Here is a 14,600-nt window from a genome sequence, read left to right on the forward strand (position 1 = left end):
CCCCCCCCCCAGCACCACCCAGGAAGAGCGATGACCGGGCACACACAGAGAGAGGGCAGGTGTGTGTGTGTCATTGTTTCTCTGGTTGCCTTGTTTCCTCAAGAGAAGGACAAGGAAGGGAAGTGGCTGTCCTTGCCTAGGGTCCTCAGTCACCTCCCATTTGGGTTGATAATCCATTCCCCTGGTCTCTGCACCCATTCTTAGTGGACGCATTTCTTTTTAAATTTTTATTTATGTATTTATTCATTTTGGAGAGGAGAAAGAGTGAGAGAAAGAGAGACAGAGAGAGAGAGAGAGACAGAGAGAAGGGGGGGAGGAGCAGGAAGCATCAACTCCCATATGTGCCTTGACTGGACAAGTGCAGGGTTTTGAACCGGCGACCTCAGTGTTCCAGGTCGACGCTTTATCCACGGCGCCACCACAGGTCAGGCCTGGATGCGTCTCTTAAACCAATGAATGAATGAAAAAAAAAAAGTCTATCGTGACTGGTTTTCCTCAAAGCTGCAGCGTCACGGACACCCCAAGTCAGACAGGGAATGAAGAGTTCATCTATTTCCCAGTTTCGATACAAAAAACATGACCAAAGACAAGACTTGAGGCCTTAAAAGGGGGGGCCCTGGCTGGTTGGCTCAGTGGTAGAGCGTCGGCCTGGCGTGCAGGAGTCCCGGTTCGATTCCTGGCCAGGGCACACAGGAGAAGCGCCCATCTGCTTCTCCACCCCTCCCCCTCTCCTTCCTCTCTGTCTCTCTCTTCCCCCTCCCACAGACGAGGCTCCATTGGAGCAAAGTTGTCCCGGGCGCTGAGGATAGCTCTGTGGCCTCTGCCTCAGGCGCTAGGATGGCTCTGGTTGCAACAGAGCGACGCCCCAGATGAGCAAAGCATCGACCCCTGGTGGGTATGCCGGGTGGATCCCGGTCAGGCGCATGCGGAAGTCTGTCTGACTGCCTCCCCATTTCCAGCTTCAGAAAAATAAAAAATAAAAAATGGTGGAAGGAACATGCATTTTCCTCCCAACAGACAGGAAGGGCTTATAAGCCTGTTTGTGCGTCTACAAGATGCAGACCAGGGAGGGGGGCACCTGAGTCTCTGGTGCCCAGGGGCAGAAGGGACAGATGCTAAAGCTGGTGCCCCCCCGCCCCAACCGGTGCCCGTTCTTGGGACACTCGGAGCTGAGGGTGTTAAGTCAACCATGACGATGGCTTCAACTGCTTTGTGTTCCACACTCAACTTTCTAGAAGCCAGGATGGCAGATACGTTAAAGATAAAAACTGCCTCCCTGCTCGGAGCACCCAGGGAAGTGACCAGCTCGAAATGCACACACGTTTCCACCCGCAAGGTGAGGGACGTCATGGGACATTGGGGACCCGGGCGGGGCACCACGAAGAGCTGACGGGTCTTCATAGCATCACTCGCCTCACCACGTGGACCGTCTGACTCGCATATGGTGATACCTTGGGGGAGAGGGAGCCACTTGAAAAGACACAACTACAATACTTAAAAGTGATTCTCAGGGTCCTGGCTCGTTTGCTTTATGGATAGAATGCTGGCCCGGCGTGTGGAAGTTTCAGGTTCAATCCCCGCTCAGGGCACACAGGAGAAGCGACCATCTGCTTCTCTCCTCTTCCCTCTCTGTCTTCCGTCTCCTGCAGCCACTGCCTCGATGAGTTCAAGCACTTGCCCTCAGGCACTAAAAATAGCTTGATTGGTCCAAGCATTGGCCCTAGACAGGAGTTGCTGGGATCCTTGTCAAGGTCCATACAGGAGTCTGTCTCTCTATTTCCCCTCCTCTTATTTAAAGAAAGGGAAGGAGGGAGGGAAAGAGAGAGGGAGGGAAGGAAGGAAGAAGGTAGGAAAAGAAAAAGAAAGAAAGAAAAAGAGAGAGAGAGAGAGAAAGGAAGGAAGGAAGGAAGGAAACCAGGGCTCCTTTCATTTAAAGAAAGGGAAGGAGGGAGAAAAGGATGGAAGGAAAAAGAAAGGGAAAAAAAGGAAGAAAAAAAGAAAGAAAGAAAAAAAAAAAGAAAGAAAAAGAAAAGGGAAAGAAAGAGAAAAAGAAAAAGAAAAAAGAAAGAGGAAGGAAGGGAGGTGGGGAGGGAGGGAGGGAGGGAGGGAGGGAGGAAGGAAGGAAGGAAGGAAGGAAGGGAGGGAGGGAGGGAGAAAGAAAGAAGGAAGGAAGGAAGGAAGGAAGTAAGGAAGGAAGGAAGGAAAGAAGGAAGGAAGGAAGGAAGGAAGGAAGGAAAGGAAGGAAGGAAGGAAGGAAGGAAGGAAGGAAAGGAAGGAAGGAAGGAAGGAAGGAAGGAAGGAAGAAGGAAGGAAGGAAGGAAGGAAGGAAGGAAGGAAGAAGGAAGGAAGGAAGGAAGGAAGGAAAGGAAGGAAGGAAGGAAGGAAGGAAGGAGGAAGGAAGGAAGGAAGGAAGGAAGGAAGGAAGGAAGGAAAGAAAAAAAGAAAGAAAACCAGGGCTCTCAAAAAGGGGGTCTTTTCCTCATGTCAAAAAAAAAAAAAAAAAAAAAGAGAGATTCTGGGGAAACCAGACTTTTCAAGCATCGAACAGAAGAACAGTAACAACAATAATCTCTAGACGCTGAGACTCAACAAGGAGCGGGAGGCTCAGCAGGACCCGTGCCAACCAGGTTGAGGCCGCAAGGACGCGCGCGAGGGGCACAAAACCAGGCACTGGACACCGCTTTCCGGACCTTTAATGCGCGCTCACACGGGGGGGCGGTCCCTCAGCAGAGCTTGAATCCCACCCGGGACGCGTCCCTCACCCCCTCACAGCTGGGCCTTCTGGCGCCAGGTCTCACACGCACGCGCCGGACGCGCGGTTCCCACTTATCCACAGGTCCAACCACGCGCCCTCCCTTCCCGGGGAGCCCCTGACCACGCGCGCGAGAGAGGGAAACGGAAGGACAGGTTGTCACCCTCCTCTGCGCACAGCGGCGACTTTTCCCGGGGATCTGCCGGGGACGGGATGAATGTGGGGGGCCCTGTCTGTCCCCTCTCTGTCCCCGCTGTGTTGGGGCAGGTGAGCATTTCACAGCCCCTGGAAGGAGCCGTCGGGGGGACTCTCACGTGTCATTTTTGTCCCTTACTCGGGGGACTCAAGGGGACTCCCATACAGAGAAGCTCCTTTGGACACGGGCGGGTCCCCCTTCTCCTCCTTGGAGAAGCATCCACGCGGCCAGTCCTGGGGGCCACACGTGCGTCTTCCTGGGGCCCTTCCTCCACCGCTACACAAACCCGCCGTCCCGGATGCCGGCGAAGAAGCCCGTGTGGACGGCGTCCCCGAAGGTGAACACCTGGTCCTGGTCCAAACCCCACTCTCCTTCGTCCTCGTCTTCCGGCTCGGGCTCCACGGTCCCGCCGCCGCCGCTGCCGCTGCCGCTGCCGCTGCGGGCGTTCTCGTAGAGAAAGACCTGTTCGTGGACGTGCGCCGGGGCCAGCCGGTTCCGCTTGGCGCTGACCACGTTGGCGGACGAGCCGAAGAGGCGCTCGGGCGGCACGCAGGTCGAGGCCACGCACCAGTACTTCTGCAGGACCTTGGGCAGCAGCGGGAACAGCGCCAGCCGGTCCGACCACCACTTGAGCGGGTCCTCGTTGAGTGCCAGCACCTTCTGGGACTTGAAGTTGCTGAGCTCCTCCACCACCTGGGCGTGCCACTCCTCCTGGTCCTCCGCGCCCCCGGTCTGGCAGAAGATCTCGGCCAGCATGCTGTTGATGACGCTGGCCGGCGGTGGTGGCGGCGGAGTGGACGGCAGCGCCAGCTTCTTGGCCGCGGGGGGCTCCTCCGGCAGCGCGTAGGCGCTCTCCTCCGCCGTGGTGGCCGCTGCGCGGTACCCCGCGTCCTTCACCTTGTCCAGCAGTCCCTTGGCCTCTTCCACCACCCTGTTCTCCACCTGCTGCCTCTCCAGGGCGGACAGGAAGGGCAGCTTCTTGTAGCGCGGATCCAGGAAGGTGGCCACGTTGAGGAACATGTCGATCTCAGGCGTCTCCTGGTAGGTCCGGGCCAGCTCCCTGGCGATCACCTCCTTGGCCATGCTGAGCTCCTTGGCGTCCGTCTCCTTGACGCTGAGCGTGCTGCTGGCCAGCATGTGCAACAGCGGCTTGACCATGCTGATGGTGGGGTGCTTGGAGGCGGAGAGCATGTCGGCCACCTGCTTGAAGGGCTGCAGGAGCTCCACCAGCGCCTCGATGGTGGCCCACTCGGCCGCCTCCAGCATGAGGTGGTGGTTGTTGCTGTCCTCCACCAGGACGCCCGCGATGGCGAACTGCTGTTCCCTCAGGCGCTGCAGCATGGCGAGCGTGCCGCCCCACCAGGACACGCGGTCGCTGACCAGCATGCCACCGCCCGGCTGCTGTTGTTGTTTCTGCTTCTCGTAGAGCAGGTAGGTGGCCACGCTGGACTGCTGGAAGTACTCCACCAGCCGCCGGCAGCGCGCCAGCAGCGCGCCCAGCTTGGGCAGCCGGAAGGCCTGTTGGATGGCGGCGTCGAAGCTGCGCCCCAGGCAGGGCATGTGCGCCGCGATGTCCAGCAGGGCGCACGCCTTCACCACCTCCTTGCCGCCGTCCGTGGTGGCGCCGGACACCTTGGCGCTGATGCCCCACTCGATGAACGCCTCGTAGAGCACGCGCGTGATGGTCTCGGCCGCGTTCTCGTCGGGCACCTCGAAGGTCTTGAGGCAGCGCGAGGTCAGCGACAGGCCGCCCGGCGTCCCCGCGCCCAGGAAGTGCGCGGCCAGCGTGACGTAGGTCCTGTTCTGCGTGTGGCTCTTCCACAGGTCGGTGGCGATGCCGCACCAGGTGGCCTCGGCCAGCTCCTTGAGCACCGCCTCCCGGACGGCGCCGTACCGCTCCGGCAGCGCCTTGGCGCAGAAGAACTTGCGCGCGGGGAGCTCGTACCAGGGGTCGGCCGTCTTGAGCAGCGCGCGGAAGGTCGGCTCGTCCACGATGGACGCCGGGTACAGCCCCTCGCAGATGAGAGCCAGCACGGCGGCCGTCAGCTCCTGCTGCCGCTTCCCCTCGTGGCCGTGGCCGTGGGCGTGGCCGGCCTTGGCGCCCAGCGCGTCTGGAGCGGCGGCGGCAGCGGCCAACTGCGAGGTCTCCGGCTTCAGCTTGGAGAAGGCGGTGGCGAAGGCCTCGCGCATCTGCTCCGTGTTGCTCTTGACAAACTCACAAAACTCGTCCGGGTGGTTCTTCTCCAGGTGGTAGGAGAGGTTGGAGGTGTTTCCGGAGTAGGCGATCTGGGACATGCAGATACGACAGTAGATCTTTTTCCACTGCAGGATGCAGCCCTCCGCGTTGGTGTCGAAGCCGAAGTACTTCCACACTTTGCTCTTGGCGCGCGGGTGCGCCACCAGCTTGAGGTCCGTCTGTGGCTGCGTCTGCGGCTGCGAGGGGTCCACGCTCTTACCCTCCATCGTCCCGGCCGGAGGGGGGGGGGGCGGGCCGCCTCTCATGGGTGACCACCTGCTAAGAAGTAGCAAGACAAACATGGTGAGAAGGGACCCCGGCAGGCAAACAGGCAGTTGAGGTTTGAAGCAAACGGCCCTGAAGGACCCCCTCCCCCAGCTGGCTGGCTGCCTTTCCGCGTGCGTGGCTTTGGCCAAGCGGCGGGGACAGCCGGACCCTTGTTGGCACAGGCTTCTGTCCAGCTCACTCCTACGTCCGTGACGACGCCACATGTCCAACAGCATGCGTTTCTTTGAACGTCTTTGCGTGTTCCTTACGGCGCTCTGCTCTCTCCTTGTCCCGGGGCTGTTAACCACCGTTCTACAAGGTCCACGAACCCGGTGGGGAGAGCGGGCGGTTTCCACGGAAACTGCCATTCACAAGAAGCGTTCACACCACCTGTCGCCTCCCGGTGCGCGACAACCTGGGCAGGCCACACACGGGCGCAGTGAGGTTTTTGGCTCCAAGGCACCCACCAAGCAAAGATAAAATATTAATACATCAACGTGTGCTGAGCAGTCCTCAGCTTGGCTTTAAGAGGCATGAAAACTAGTTTTCCCATTTGTTTTTTTTTTTGTACTTTTCTGAAGCTGGAAACGGGGAGAGACAGTCAGACAGACTCCCGCATGCGCCCGACAGGGATCCACCCGGCACGCCCACCAGGGGCGATGCTCTGCCCACCAGGGGGTGATGCTCTGCCCCTCCAGGGTGTCGCTCTGTTGCGACCAGAGCCACTCTAGCGCCTGGAGCAGAGGCCAAGGAGCCATCCCCAGCGCCCGGGCCATCTTTGCTCCAATGGAGCCTTGGCTGCGGGAGGGGTAGAGAGAGACAGAGAGGAAGGAGAGGAGGAGGGGTGGAGAAGCAGATGGGCGCTTCTCCTGTGTGCCCTGGCCGGGAATCAAACCCGGGTCCCCCGCACGCCAGGCTGACGCTCTACCACTGAGCCAACCAGCCAGGGCCTCCCATTTTTTTTTTATCTTTGAAACGTCACCGTTTGGAACGTGCTCGGTTCCCATGACAGGCACATGGGTGATGAGTGGGTAAGCATCTTGGGGTGAGCACAGATTTCTCTCTCTCCATCCTGCAATGAATGCCCAGGGTGGGCGGGCACAGCTGAGCACAGAAATGCAGGTGTGCTCTGGGCCGCGAGAGGCTGTGACGACCTGGCAGCCAGGCCCTGGGGGTTCCCTTTGTCACTGGGGTCCCTTGGAGTCCCCAACGAGAGCCTGGAAGCCTCAAAGGGCTGCTGAGTTTTCTTAAAAGGTGTGAGATTGGCCCTGGCCGGTTGCCTCAGTGGTAGAGCGTCGGCCTGGTGTGCGGGAGTCTCGGGTTCGATTCCCGGCCAGGGCACACAGGAGAAGCGGCCATCTGCTTCTCCACCCTTCCCCCTCTCCTTCCTCTCTGTCTCTCTCTTCCCCTCCCGCAGCCGAGGCTCCATTGGAGCAGAGTTGGCCCAGACGCTGAGGATGGCTCTGTGCCCTCTGCCTCAGGTGCTAGAATGGCTCTGGTCTCAACAAAGCGACGCCCCAGATGATGGCATCAACCCCCTGGTGGGCGTGCCGGGTGGATCCCGGTCGGGCGCATGCAGGAGTCTGTCTGACTGCCTCCCCATTTCCAACTTCAGAAAATACAAAAAAAATAAAAATAAATAAAAAGGTGTGAGGTTCGCGTATAAGCATTCAACCCATGTTACAGCGCTGGGGGTTAACCAAGTACTGAGCCACAGCCTAGTAAGGTCTATATGGTGGGGTGAACACTGCCCTTCCCAAAATTCACGTCCTTCCAGCATCTCTGAATGAGACCTTATTTGCAAACAGGTCTGTGCAGACGGGATGAAGGGAGGGGTCTGAGAGGAGTCACCCTGGGTCAGGGGGGCCCTGCAGGCACCCAGTGACAGGGACCTTAGAAGAGATGGAGGAGGAGACACAGACACAGAGGAGAAGCCACATGGGGACGGAGGCAGAGATGGGAGGGACGTGGCCACCAGCCCGGGGACGCCTGGAGCTCCAGGAGCTGGGAGAGGCAGGGAGGACCCTCCCTGGAGCCTCCAGAGGGAGTGCGGCCCTGGGACACACCTTTTCTCATGGTTTTATACCAGCAGCTGGGACCAAAACAAGGGGCGAACAGCTGCAATGAGTGTATCCTTCACGATTACTCTGGGCAGGTGCGATCCAAAGACTGGTCCACAGCGTTCCTTAACATTTCTCTCTCTCTTTTTTTTTTTTTCCTTTTTTAATTTTGGAGAATAGAGTTATTTTGCATCTGCAAATATCAGGTTACTGATCATAAGAACACATAACTGGCTTGTGGTTATTTTAGATACATTCTTTCAGTGTTCTCAGTAGAGTTTGAAATGTCTATGTTTCATTCCTAATAGGATTAATATTGAGAGGCTTTTCAAAAAAGAAAAAGAAAAAAGCCACATAGGCAAAAGCTTACTGCAAGTCCTCTTTCAGAGTAGAGAACTGAGGTCCTGGCCGGATAGCTCAGTTGGTTGCTTGGAGCATCGTCCGAATAGGCCAAGGTTCGGGGGTTCGATGCCCGGTCGGGGCACTTATAAGTGTGATCGAAAAAGGGGCCACATGCTGAAGGTGACAAGCTCAGGGGAGACCTGCCCGGTGGCCTTGCAGGCTCAGAGACCGCCAGTGACCACACAGGGCGGTCTGAAATGACACCTTTCTAGCCAAGAGCAAGCACTTCAGGCTGGGCGATCAATCCTGTCCTAGGGAGGTATTTTTCTTTTCTTTTCTTTTTTTTTAAATTTATTTTATTTATTTTTAGAGAGGAGAGAGAGAGGAAGAGAGAGGAGAGAGAGAGACAGAGAGAGAAGGGGGGAGGAGCTGGAAGCATCAACTCACATATGTGCCTTGACCAGGCAAGCCCAGGGTTTCGAACCGGCGACCTCAGCATTTCCAGGTCGACGCTTTATCTACTGCACCACCACAGGTCAGGTTGGGAGGTATTTTTCTGTAACAAAGGTCAGTGTTTGTCTTGTTCTGGGGCTGTCTGCTGTCTTTTCCAGCTACAATAACGGAGCTGATAACATGTCTTTGACAATGTGAGGGTCACCTTCTTCTCCCCCACCCCCCCCTCAGGACAAGCATCCCAGAAATGCCCTGTTGTTGTTACCATCCTGTTCACTGTTAACTGTTAACTCTCTCGGTCCTGCCTGTGAAAAACACCTTTAAGTAGATACATTTTTACTTCTTAAGTAGATACATGCTTACTTTTTTTCATCCAATCCCAAAGATTTCCCAGCTTTGGGGCTCAGCCCCTCCCTAATCTATCAGCGATCAATTTCATGTAAACGCCTTCTGCTTTTCCCTTTGATTCTAAGGAATAAAAGAGAGTGGTCAAAACCGCCGTTTTCCGGAGCATTTTCTCAAGTCTGTGGCGACTTTGCTTTCCCCGCAATTCTCAAGAGTTTGGTTCAAATAAACTCATAAAACGATTCTTACAGGTTTGGAACTTTCTCACGGTGACTGGAGCATCAACTCACGAATGCATAAATAAGTGGAACAACCAATCCACGTTTTTCTCTCTCTGTTGGTCAAATAAGTTTGTAAATATGATATATAGCAGGGGTCCCCAAACTTTTTACACAGGGGGCCAGTTCACTGTCCCTCAGACCGTTGGAGGGCCGGACTATAAAAAAAACTATGAACAAATCCCTATGCACACTGCACATATCTTATTTTAAAGTTAAAAAAAAATGTGAACAAATACAATATTTAAAATAAAGAACAAGTCAATTTAAATCAACAAACTGACCAGTATTTCAATGGGAACTATGCTCCTCTCACTGACCACCAATGAAAGAGGTGCCCCTTCCGGAAGTGCGGCGGGGGCCGGATAAATGGCCTCAGGGGGCCGCAGTTTGGGGACCCCTGATATATAGGTTTGCTCGCTTATAGTTTGCATTGAGTGTGGGGGACAGGCTGTAAGCAGGCTGGGTCCTTATAGCCTGAGGCTTAGTTTTTTTTGTTTTTTGGGTTTTCTTTTAATTTTTTTATTTTCTTTTATTTTTTTTACAGAGACAGAGAGTGAGTCAGAGAGAGGGATAGACAGGGACAGACAGAGAACGGAGAGAGATGAGAAGCATCAATCATTAGTTTTTCATTGTGCGTGGCGACACCTTAGTTGTTCATTGATTGCTTTCTCATTATGTGCCTTGACCGCGGGCCTTTAGCAGACCAAGTAACACCTTGCTGCAGCCAGCGACCTTGGGTTCAAGCTGGTGGGCTTTTCCTCAAACCAGATGAGCCTGCACTGAAGCTGGCAACCCTGGGGTCTCGAACCCGGGTCCTCTGCATCCCAGTCCGACGCTCTATCCACCGCGCCACCTCCTGGTCAGGACGGAGGGTTAGTTTTAAGACTAAGCCTTTCCCACCCTAAGTGACTTTGTATCAGAGACTTCCTTGTTTGTATATTGAATTAAAGGTTTCGATTTCTACCCTATAAAATGGTGCAGACCGGGAGCTTGCTCTCTCTCGGTTCCTGAGATTAGCATCACAGAGGAGAGCAGAGAAAGGCCACGTGGAGGAGAGGAGAAGCAGCCAAGATGGTGGAGTGCTGAAGGAGAAGCCAGTTTGTGCAGGGAGAAGGAAGGAGATGGGGAACAGAGGTGAATAAGGCTGGTGAGCTAGAGACCTTTGATTCTAGGAAACTCAGATAAGTCAGTGACATTGGGAGCCCTGAATGGAAAGGGAAGTGTTTTCCCACTATGTGTATTTCTCACCCACCGGGTGCAAAGTTAGGATTAAAGCTAACGGCCCACCAGCTCTTGGCTCTGTTGTTTCATTACCGTCTGTCCGCATCAACTGCAAACCTGCACGGGCCAGGCGGCTGTGATGGTGGCCGTGGCTACTGGCCCTACTCTCTCTCTCTCTCTCTCTCTCAAATCAATAAACAAACCAATTTGACAAAGAGTAAAAGACCCCGAGATCATAAATCTTGAAAACGATTTCGGCTTCCTGTAACCATGTGTCCCATCTCTTCCCGGGTACACAAAACCAACAAGCACCCACTTTCTCTTAATAGATTACAAAAAGAAAAAGAAAAAACCTATTAATTTGACAAGTAGGGTCTCCAAAAATGGCTGTGGAGGAAAACAGCGTCCAGGACCCGTTTTCTTCTTCACCACGGGACGTTTACGGAAGGAAACTGCTGTGCCGTGTGGACGGCACAGTAAAACACGTCTGGCCCGGTTCTGTCTCCTCCTCGACACCCCGCGGACGCATCAGAGAAACGGAATGTCTCGCGTAAACAATCCCTTTCCTTCACACACCGATACTTTTCAACGGGTTTCAGGCCGAGGCGGGAGGTCTGGTGTGTCATAGCAGGGGGCTGAACACACAGATTAAATCAAGCGTTTCAAAACGTCACTGTGTAGCCTGACCCGTGATGGCGCAGTGGATAAAGCGTCGACCTGGAAATGCTGAGGTCGCCGGTTCGAAACCCTTGGCTTGCCTGGTCAAGGCACATATGGGAGTTGATGCTTCCAGCTCCTCCTCACCTTCTCTTTCTCTCTCTCTCTCTCTCTCCTCTCTCTCTCTTTCTCTCCCTTTCTCTCTCCTCTCTAAAATGAATTAAAAAAACAAAACAAAACACGTCACTGTTATTTAAGACGGCAAAGCAAAATAACAGTCAACAAGAACGTGACCAACAGACAGGTGTGTCTCTGTGCCGGTAACCCGATCCAGTCTGAGCGACAGAAAGATTTCGGCCACTAAACGTCCTTTGTGGGAATTCTTGAACTGGCTCGGACACCTGCCTGCCCAACCCGGAGACTATGGTGATTTTTGTCTCTAGGACACACATTTTTTTTTTTCCCTGAATCTGGAAACGGGGAGAGACAGTCAGACAGACTCCCGCATGCACCCGACCGGGATCCACCCGGCACGCCCACCAGGGGCAATGCTCTGCCCCTCCGGGGCGTCACTCTGTTGCGACCAGAGCCATTCTAGCGCCTGAGGCAGAGGCCACAGAGCCATCCTCAGCGCCCGGGCCATCTTTCTCCAATGGAGCCTTGGCTGCGGGAGGGGAAGAGAGAGACAGAGAGGAAGGAGAGGGGGAGGGGTGGAGAAGCAGATGGGTGCTTCTCCTGTGTGCCCTGGCCGGGAATCGAACCCGAGACTTCTGCACGTCAGGCCGACGCTCTACCACTGAGCTAACCGGCCAGGGCCAACTAGGACACACATATTTTAAGAAAAGTTGACCTGCAGGGGTGGACCGTGGAAGTGGAGTCACCCGTCACCCCTCCCTGTACAAAAGGCAGAAAAACAGCTCCGTGGACGTTCTGAGAAAAACAACTGAGGATGTGGGGCCGCTGAGCCTCTTGGTTAACGGTCAGCTCTGTTCCTCCATTCCGTGCCCAGGACAAAGTTCAAAGGCTCCACCCCCCCGCTGCCACAAGTGAAATCCAGGGCAGGGCCAATAGCACAGATGCCACTTGGCTTGGGCAGCGGACAGACCAACGGAAAAGACATTCCTGGTCCAGGATCTAAAATTATGTCTAAACCCCGACAGACGGGTTCTGGCTGGTTCCAAGCTGGCTGCCGCGGCCTCCGTTCATGGTTCTAGGAAATGACCCCTGGTCTGGGTCCCAGCTGAGGAGTCCCTCCCCAGACCTCACTCTTATCTCTTCCCCATTTCAAGCAACAAGCAGAAAGGACAGCTAAGTTCTTCTCCATTTTTTTTTTTTTTGTCACAGCACAATGTCCAGATAAGCATGGATGGCCCAGCTGTTGTTGGCTGGAGGGGACAAGTCCAAGTTCAAATTCCATCCCCAAAGTAAACTCCTGTCTCTTCTGTGAACACGGAGGGAGAAGCACCCCTCTAAAGGTGGACACATAGAAACTGCTATGCTCCACGATTTGGGCATATTTCCCACAGGGATTCACAGTGACTCCGGATTTTTTATTATTATTATTATTATTTTTTATTAAAAAGCCCCAGTTCAAGGGCTATAGCTACCACAGAAATGATGCAAGCCAGAAGGGGACGCGGGTTGGAGGAAGGAAAAATGGAGTACTTTGGTCGTGAGCGCACAATGCACAGGATACCGAATTATAATACTTCATCCCTGAAATGTACATAACGTCATTCACCAACATCACCTCAATAAAATACTTTTTTTCTTTTTTTAATTTCTGAAGCTGGAAACGGGGAGAGACAGTCAGACAGACTCCCGCATGCGCGGGACCGGGATCCACCCGGCACGCCCACCAGGGGCGACGCCCCGCCCCTCAGGGGGGCCGCTCTGCTGCGACCAGAGCCACTCTAGCGCCTGGGGCAGAGGCCAAGGAGCCATCCCCAGCGCCCGGGCCATCTTTGCTCCAATGGAGCCTTGGCTGCAGGAGGGGAAGAGAGAGAGGAAGGAGGGGGGGGCGGTGGAGAAGCAAATGGGTGCTTCTCCTATGTGCCCTGGCCGGGAATCGAACCCAGGTCCCCCGCACGCCAGGCTGATGCTCTACCGCTGAGCCAACAGGCCAGGGCCTCAATAAAATACTTTTTTTTTCCCCCTAAATACCATCCGAGCCACATTTACCTCCAAATCCCCAAGCCTCAGGGACCTTCCTCGGCTTTGAATACGTTGGATACATTTTAAAATACCCAAACACAAGTTGTCTCCCAAAATCCACCGCTTAACCCCCCCCCCACACACACACACCTGGGGGGGGGGCACACTTAAAAGAATTTGGAGGGTGCGGCTCATTTTAAAATGTTTACTTCTGTTCAGAGTTGCAGCGTGGGGGGGACAGACACTCACACATACATACATACACACAGACAGAGACACACGCCCTTTCCGCGGGGGAGTAAGAGGAATTCGAAAGTGTTTTCATAATAATAGGAGGTATTAGCGTTGCTACACTCCATTCCGGGTTCCGGGTCGCTCAGGCCAGCAGGCCCTGCGGGGTGGGGGTGGGGGTGGGGGTGGGGGTGGGAGTGGGGGGGACAAGTCAGGAAGAAGACAGAGAGGGAAGGGAAAGTAAGTCCCCAGGTCGCACATGACGCCCAGTTGCTACAATGTGGCAGCGTCTTTCCCACCGAATACTTTGTTTTGCTTAAAGAGTTAGTGTAGCGCTGGCAACAGTAAACTGTCCCTCGGGCTCCGACAGCCTGGAGGGATATTTGCAGGCCACCGGCGCCTCCATCCGCCCCCGCCCGCAGGCTTCCGGGCTTCAAGGGCTAAACTAAGCCTGTGATTAGGGGCAGATGCAGGGCACAGGCAGACCAGCAGGTCGGGGGGTGCCCAGCCCCTTCCAGCCGCGGGGACGCATCCGGACCCGGGAAGTCGCAGGCAGGGGGCTGCGCTGCGTCTCCTAACTGCAGAGAAACAAAGTTGCCACTGAACGGAAGTGCTTTCTCTCCCGGACGCCCATGGCTCCCCAGTGCCGCGGAGGACGCCGCAGGGCCCCGCGCGCGCGCGCCGGGCCGGTGCTACGTGCCCCGGGCTGGGCCCCAGGCCTCCTCGGGTGAGGAGGGGGCCCCAGGATCCCCTTCCACCATCCAGAGGAGGGCGTTCCCAGGCGGAGACCCGGCGTAGGGCGCGCGCCGCGGGGAGGGGGACAGGGCGCCTGATTCCCGCCCGCGCGCCCGTCACAGCCCCTCCCGCCCGGCGCGCCCGGGAGTCAAGGACACGCCGGGCCAGGAGCGCGCGCCCCAAGCCCGCTGTCGCCAATGTCACCAAAGCGGCCGCCGGGCCTCCCCCCAACCCCGTGCCCGGCCCCGCGCGCCACCCCGCCGCTAACCTGGCTCGGCAAAGCGCCCGCAGCAGCGACGCAGCAGCTGCGCCAAGATCACCAACGCGCCCGCGGCGTAGACGCGCAGGGCCGCCCGCGCCGCACACAAAGGCGACATGGCTGCCCGCCGCCGCCGCTGCTTCCGCGCCGCCCGCCCGGGACTCGGTCGCGCCGCGGGGACGCGAGGGCCGCAGAGGTCCGCCCCTGCCCGCCCCGCCCCTGCCCCGCCCCGCGTGGCCCGCCCCCTGGACCCGCACCCCGCCCACACCAGGGAACGCCCCCCATCCACTGCCCCGGGGTCACGTGACACTCCCTCTCCGGTGCCGCCCCCCCCCCCCCCCCCCCCCCCGGTCACGGATCTCATCCATCAAACCCTCCACCCCCACCAACGGCTCGCGCCCGGACTGGGGG

At 56.3% G+C, this 14,600-nt stretch overlaps 2 protein-coding genes across 3 annotated transcripts in view; both read right to left on the minus strand.

The window, feature by feature from the left end:
- The window catches only part of DHRSX (dehydrogenase/reductase X-linked), a 97,078-nt gene extending 82,750 nt beyond the window's left edge, over window positions 1-14,328 (minus strand). The window contains exon 1 of the mRNA XM_066357683.1: window positions 14,199-14,328. Coding sequence (XP_066213780.1) covers window positions 14,199-14,307 — 109 coding nt within the window. The 5' untranslated portion in view covers window positions 14,308-14,328. The remainder of the gene's footprint in view (window positions 1-14,198) is intronic.
- Window positions 2,676-14,323, minus strand: ZBED1 (zinc finger BED-type containing 1). 2 transcript variants are annotated; one of them, XM_066357679.1, is made up of 2 exons: window positions 14,199-14,323; window positions 2,676-5,460 (listed from the first exon to the last, which is right to left on the minus strand). In XM_066357679.1, exon 2 carries the CDS (start codon window positions 5,448-5,450, stop codon window positions 3,225-3,227), a length of 2,226 nt encoding a protein of 741 aa, XP_066213776.1. In that variant the 5' UTR covers window positions 5,451-5,460; window positions 14,199-14,323; the 3' UTR covers window positions 2,676-3,224. The 2 variants fall into 2 exon arrangements, with proteins under 2 accessions (XP_066213776.1, XP_066213775.1); XM_066357678.1 differs by having other exon boundaries at window positions 2,676-5,463.
- Window positions 14,329-14,600: the final 272 nt, after the last annotated feature.

Source organism: Saccopteryx leptura, chromosome X, assembly GCF_036850995.1.
Source record: "Saccopteryx leptura isolate mSacLep1 chromosome X, mSacLep1_pri_phased_curated, whole genome shotgun sequence".
NCBI classification, from domain to species: domain Eukaryota; kingdom Metazoa; phylum Chordata; class Mammalia; order Chiroptera; family Emballonuridae; genus Saccopteryx; species Saccopteryx leptura.

What these genes read in the sequence shown, in the direction of transcription:
- ZBED1 (XM_066357679.1), bottom strand. Translation starts at nt 5,450, where the DNA reads ATGAGAGGCGGCCCGCCCCCCCCCCCTCCGGCCGGGACGATGGAGGGT.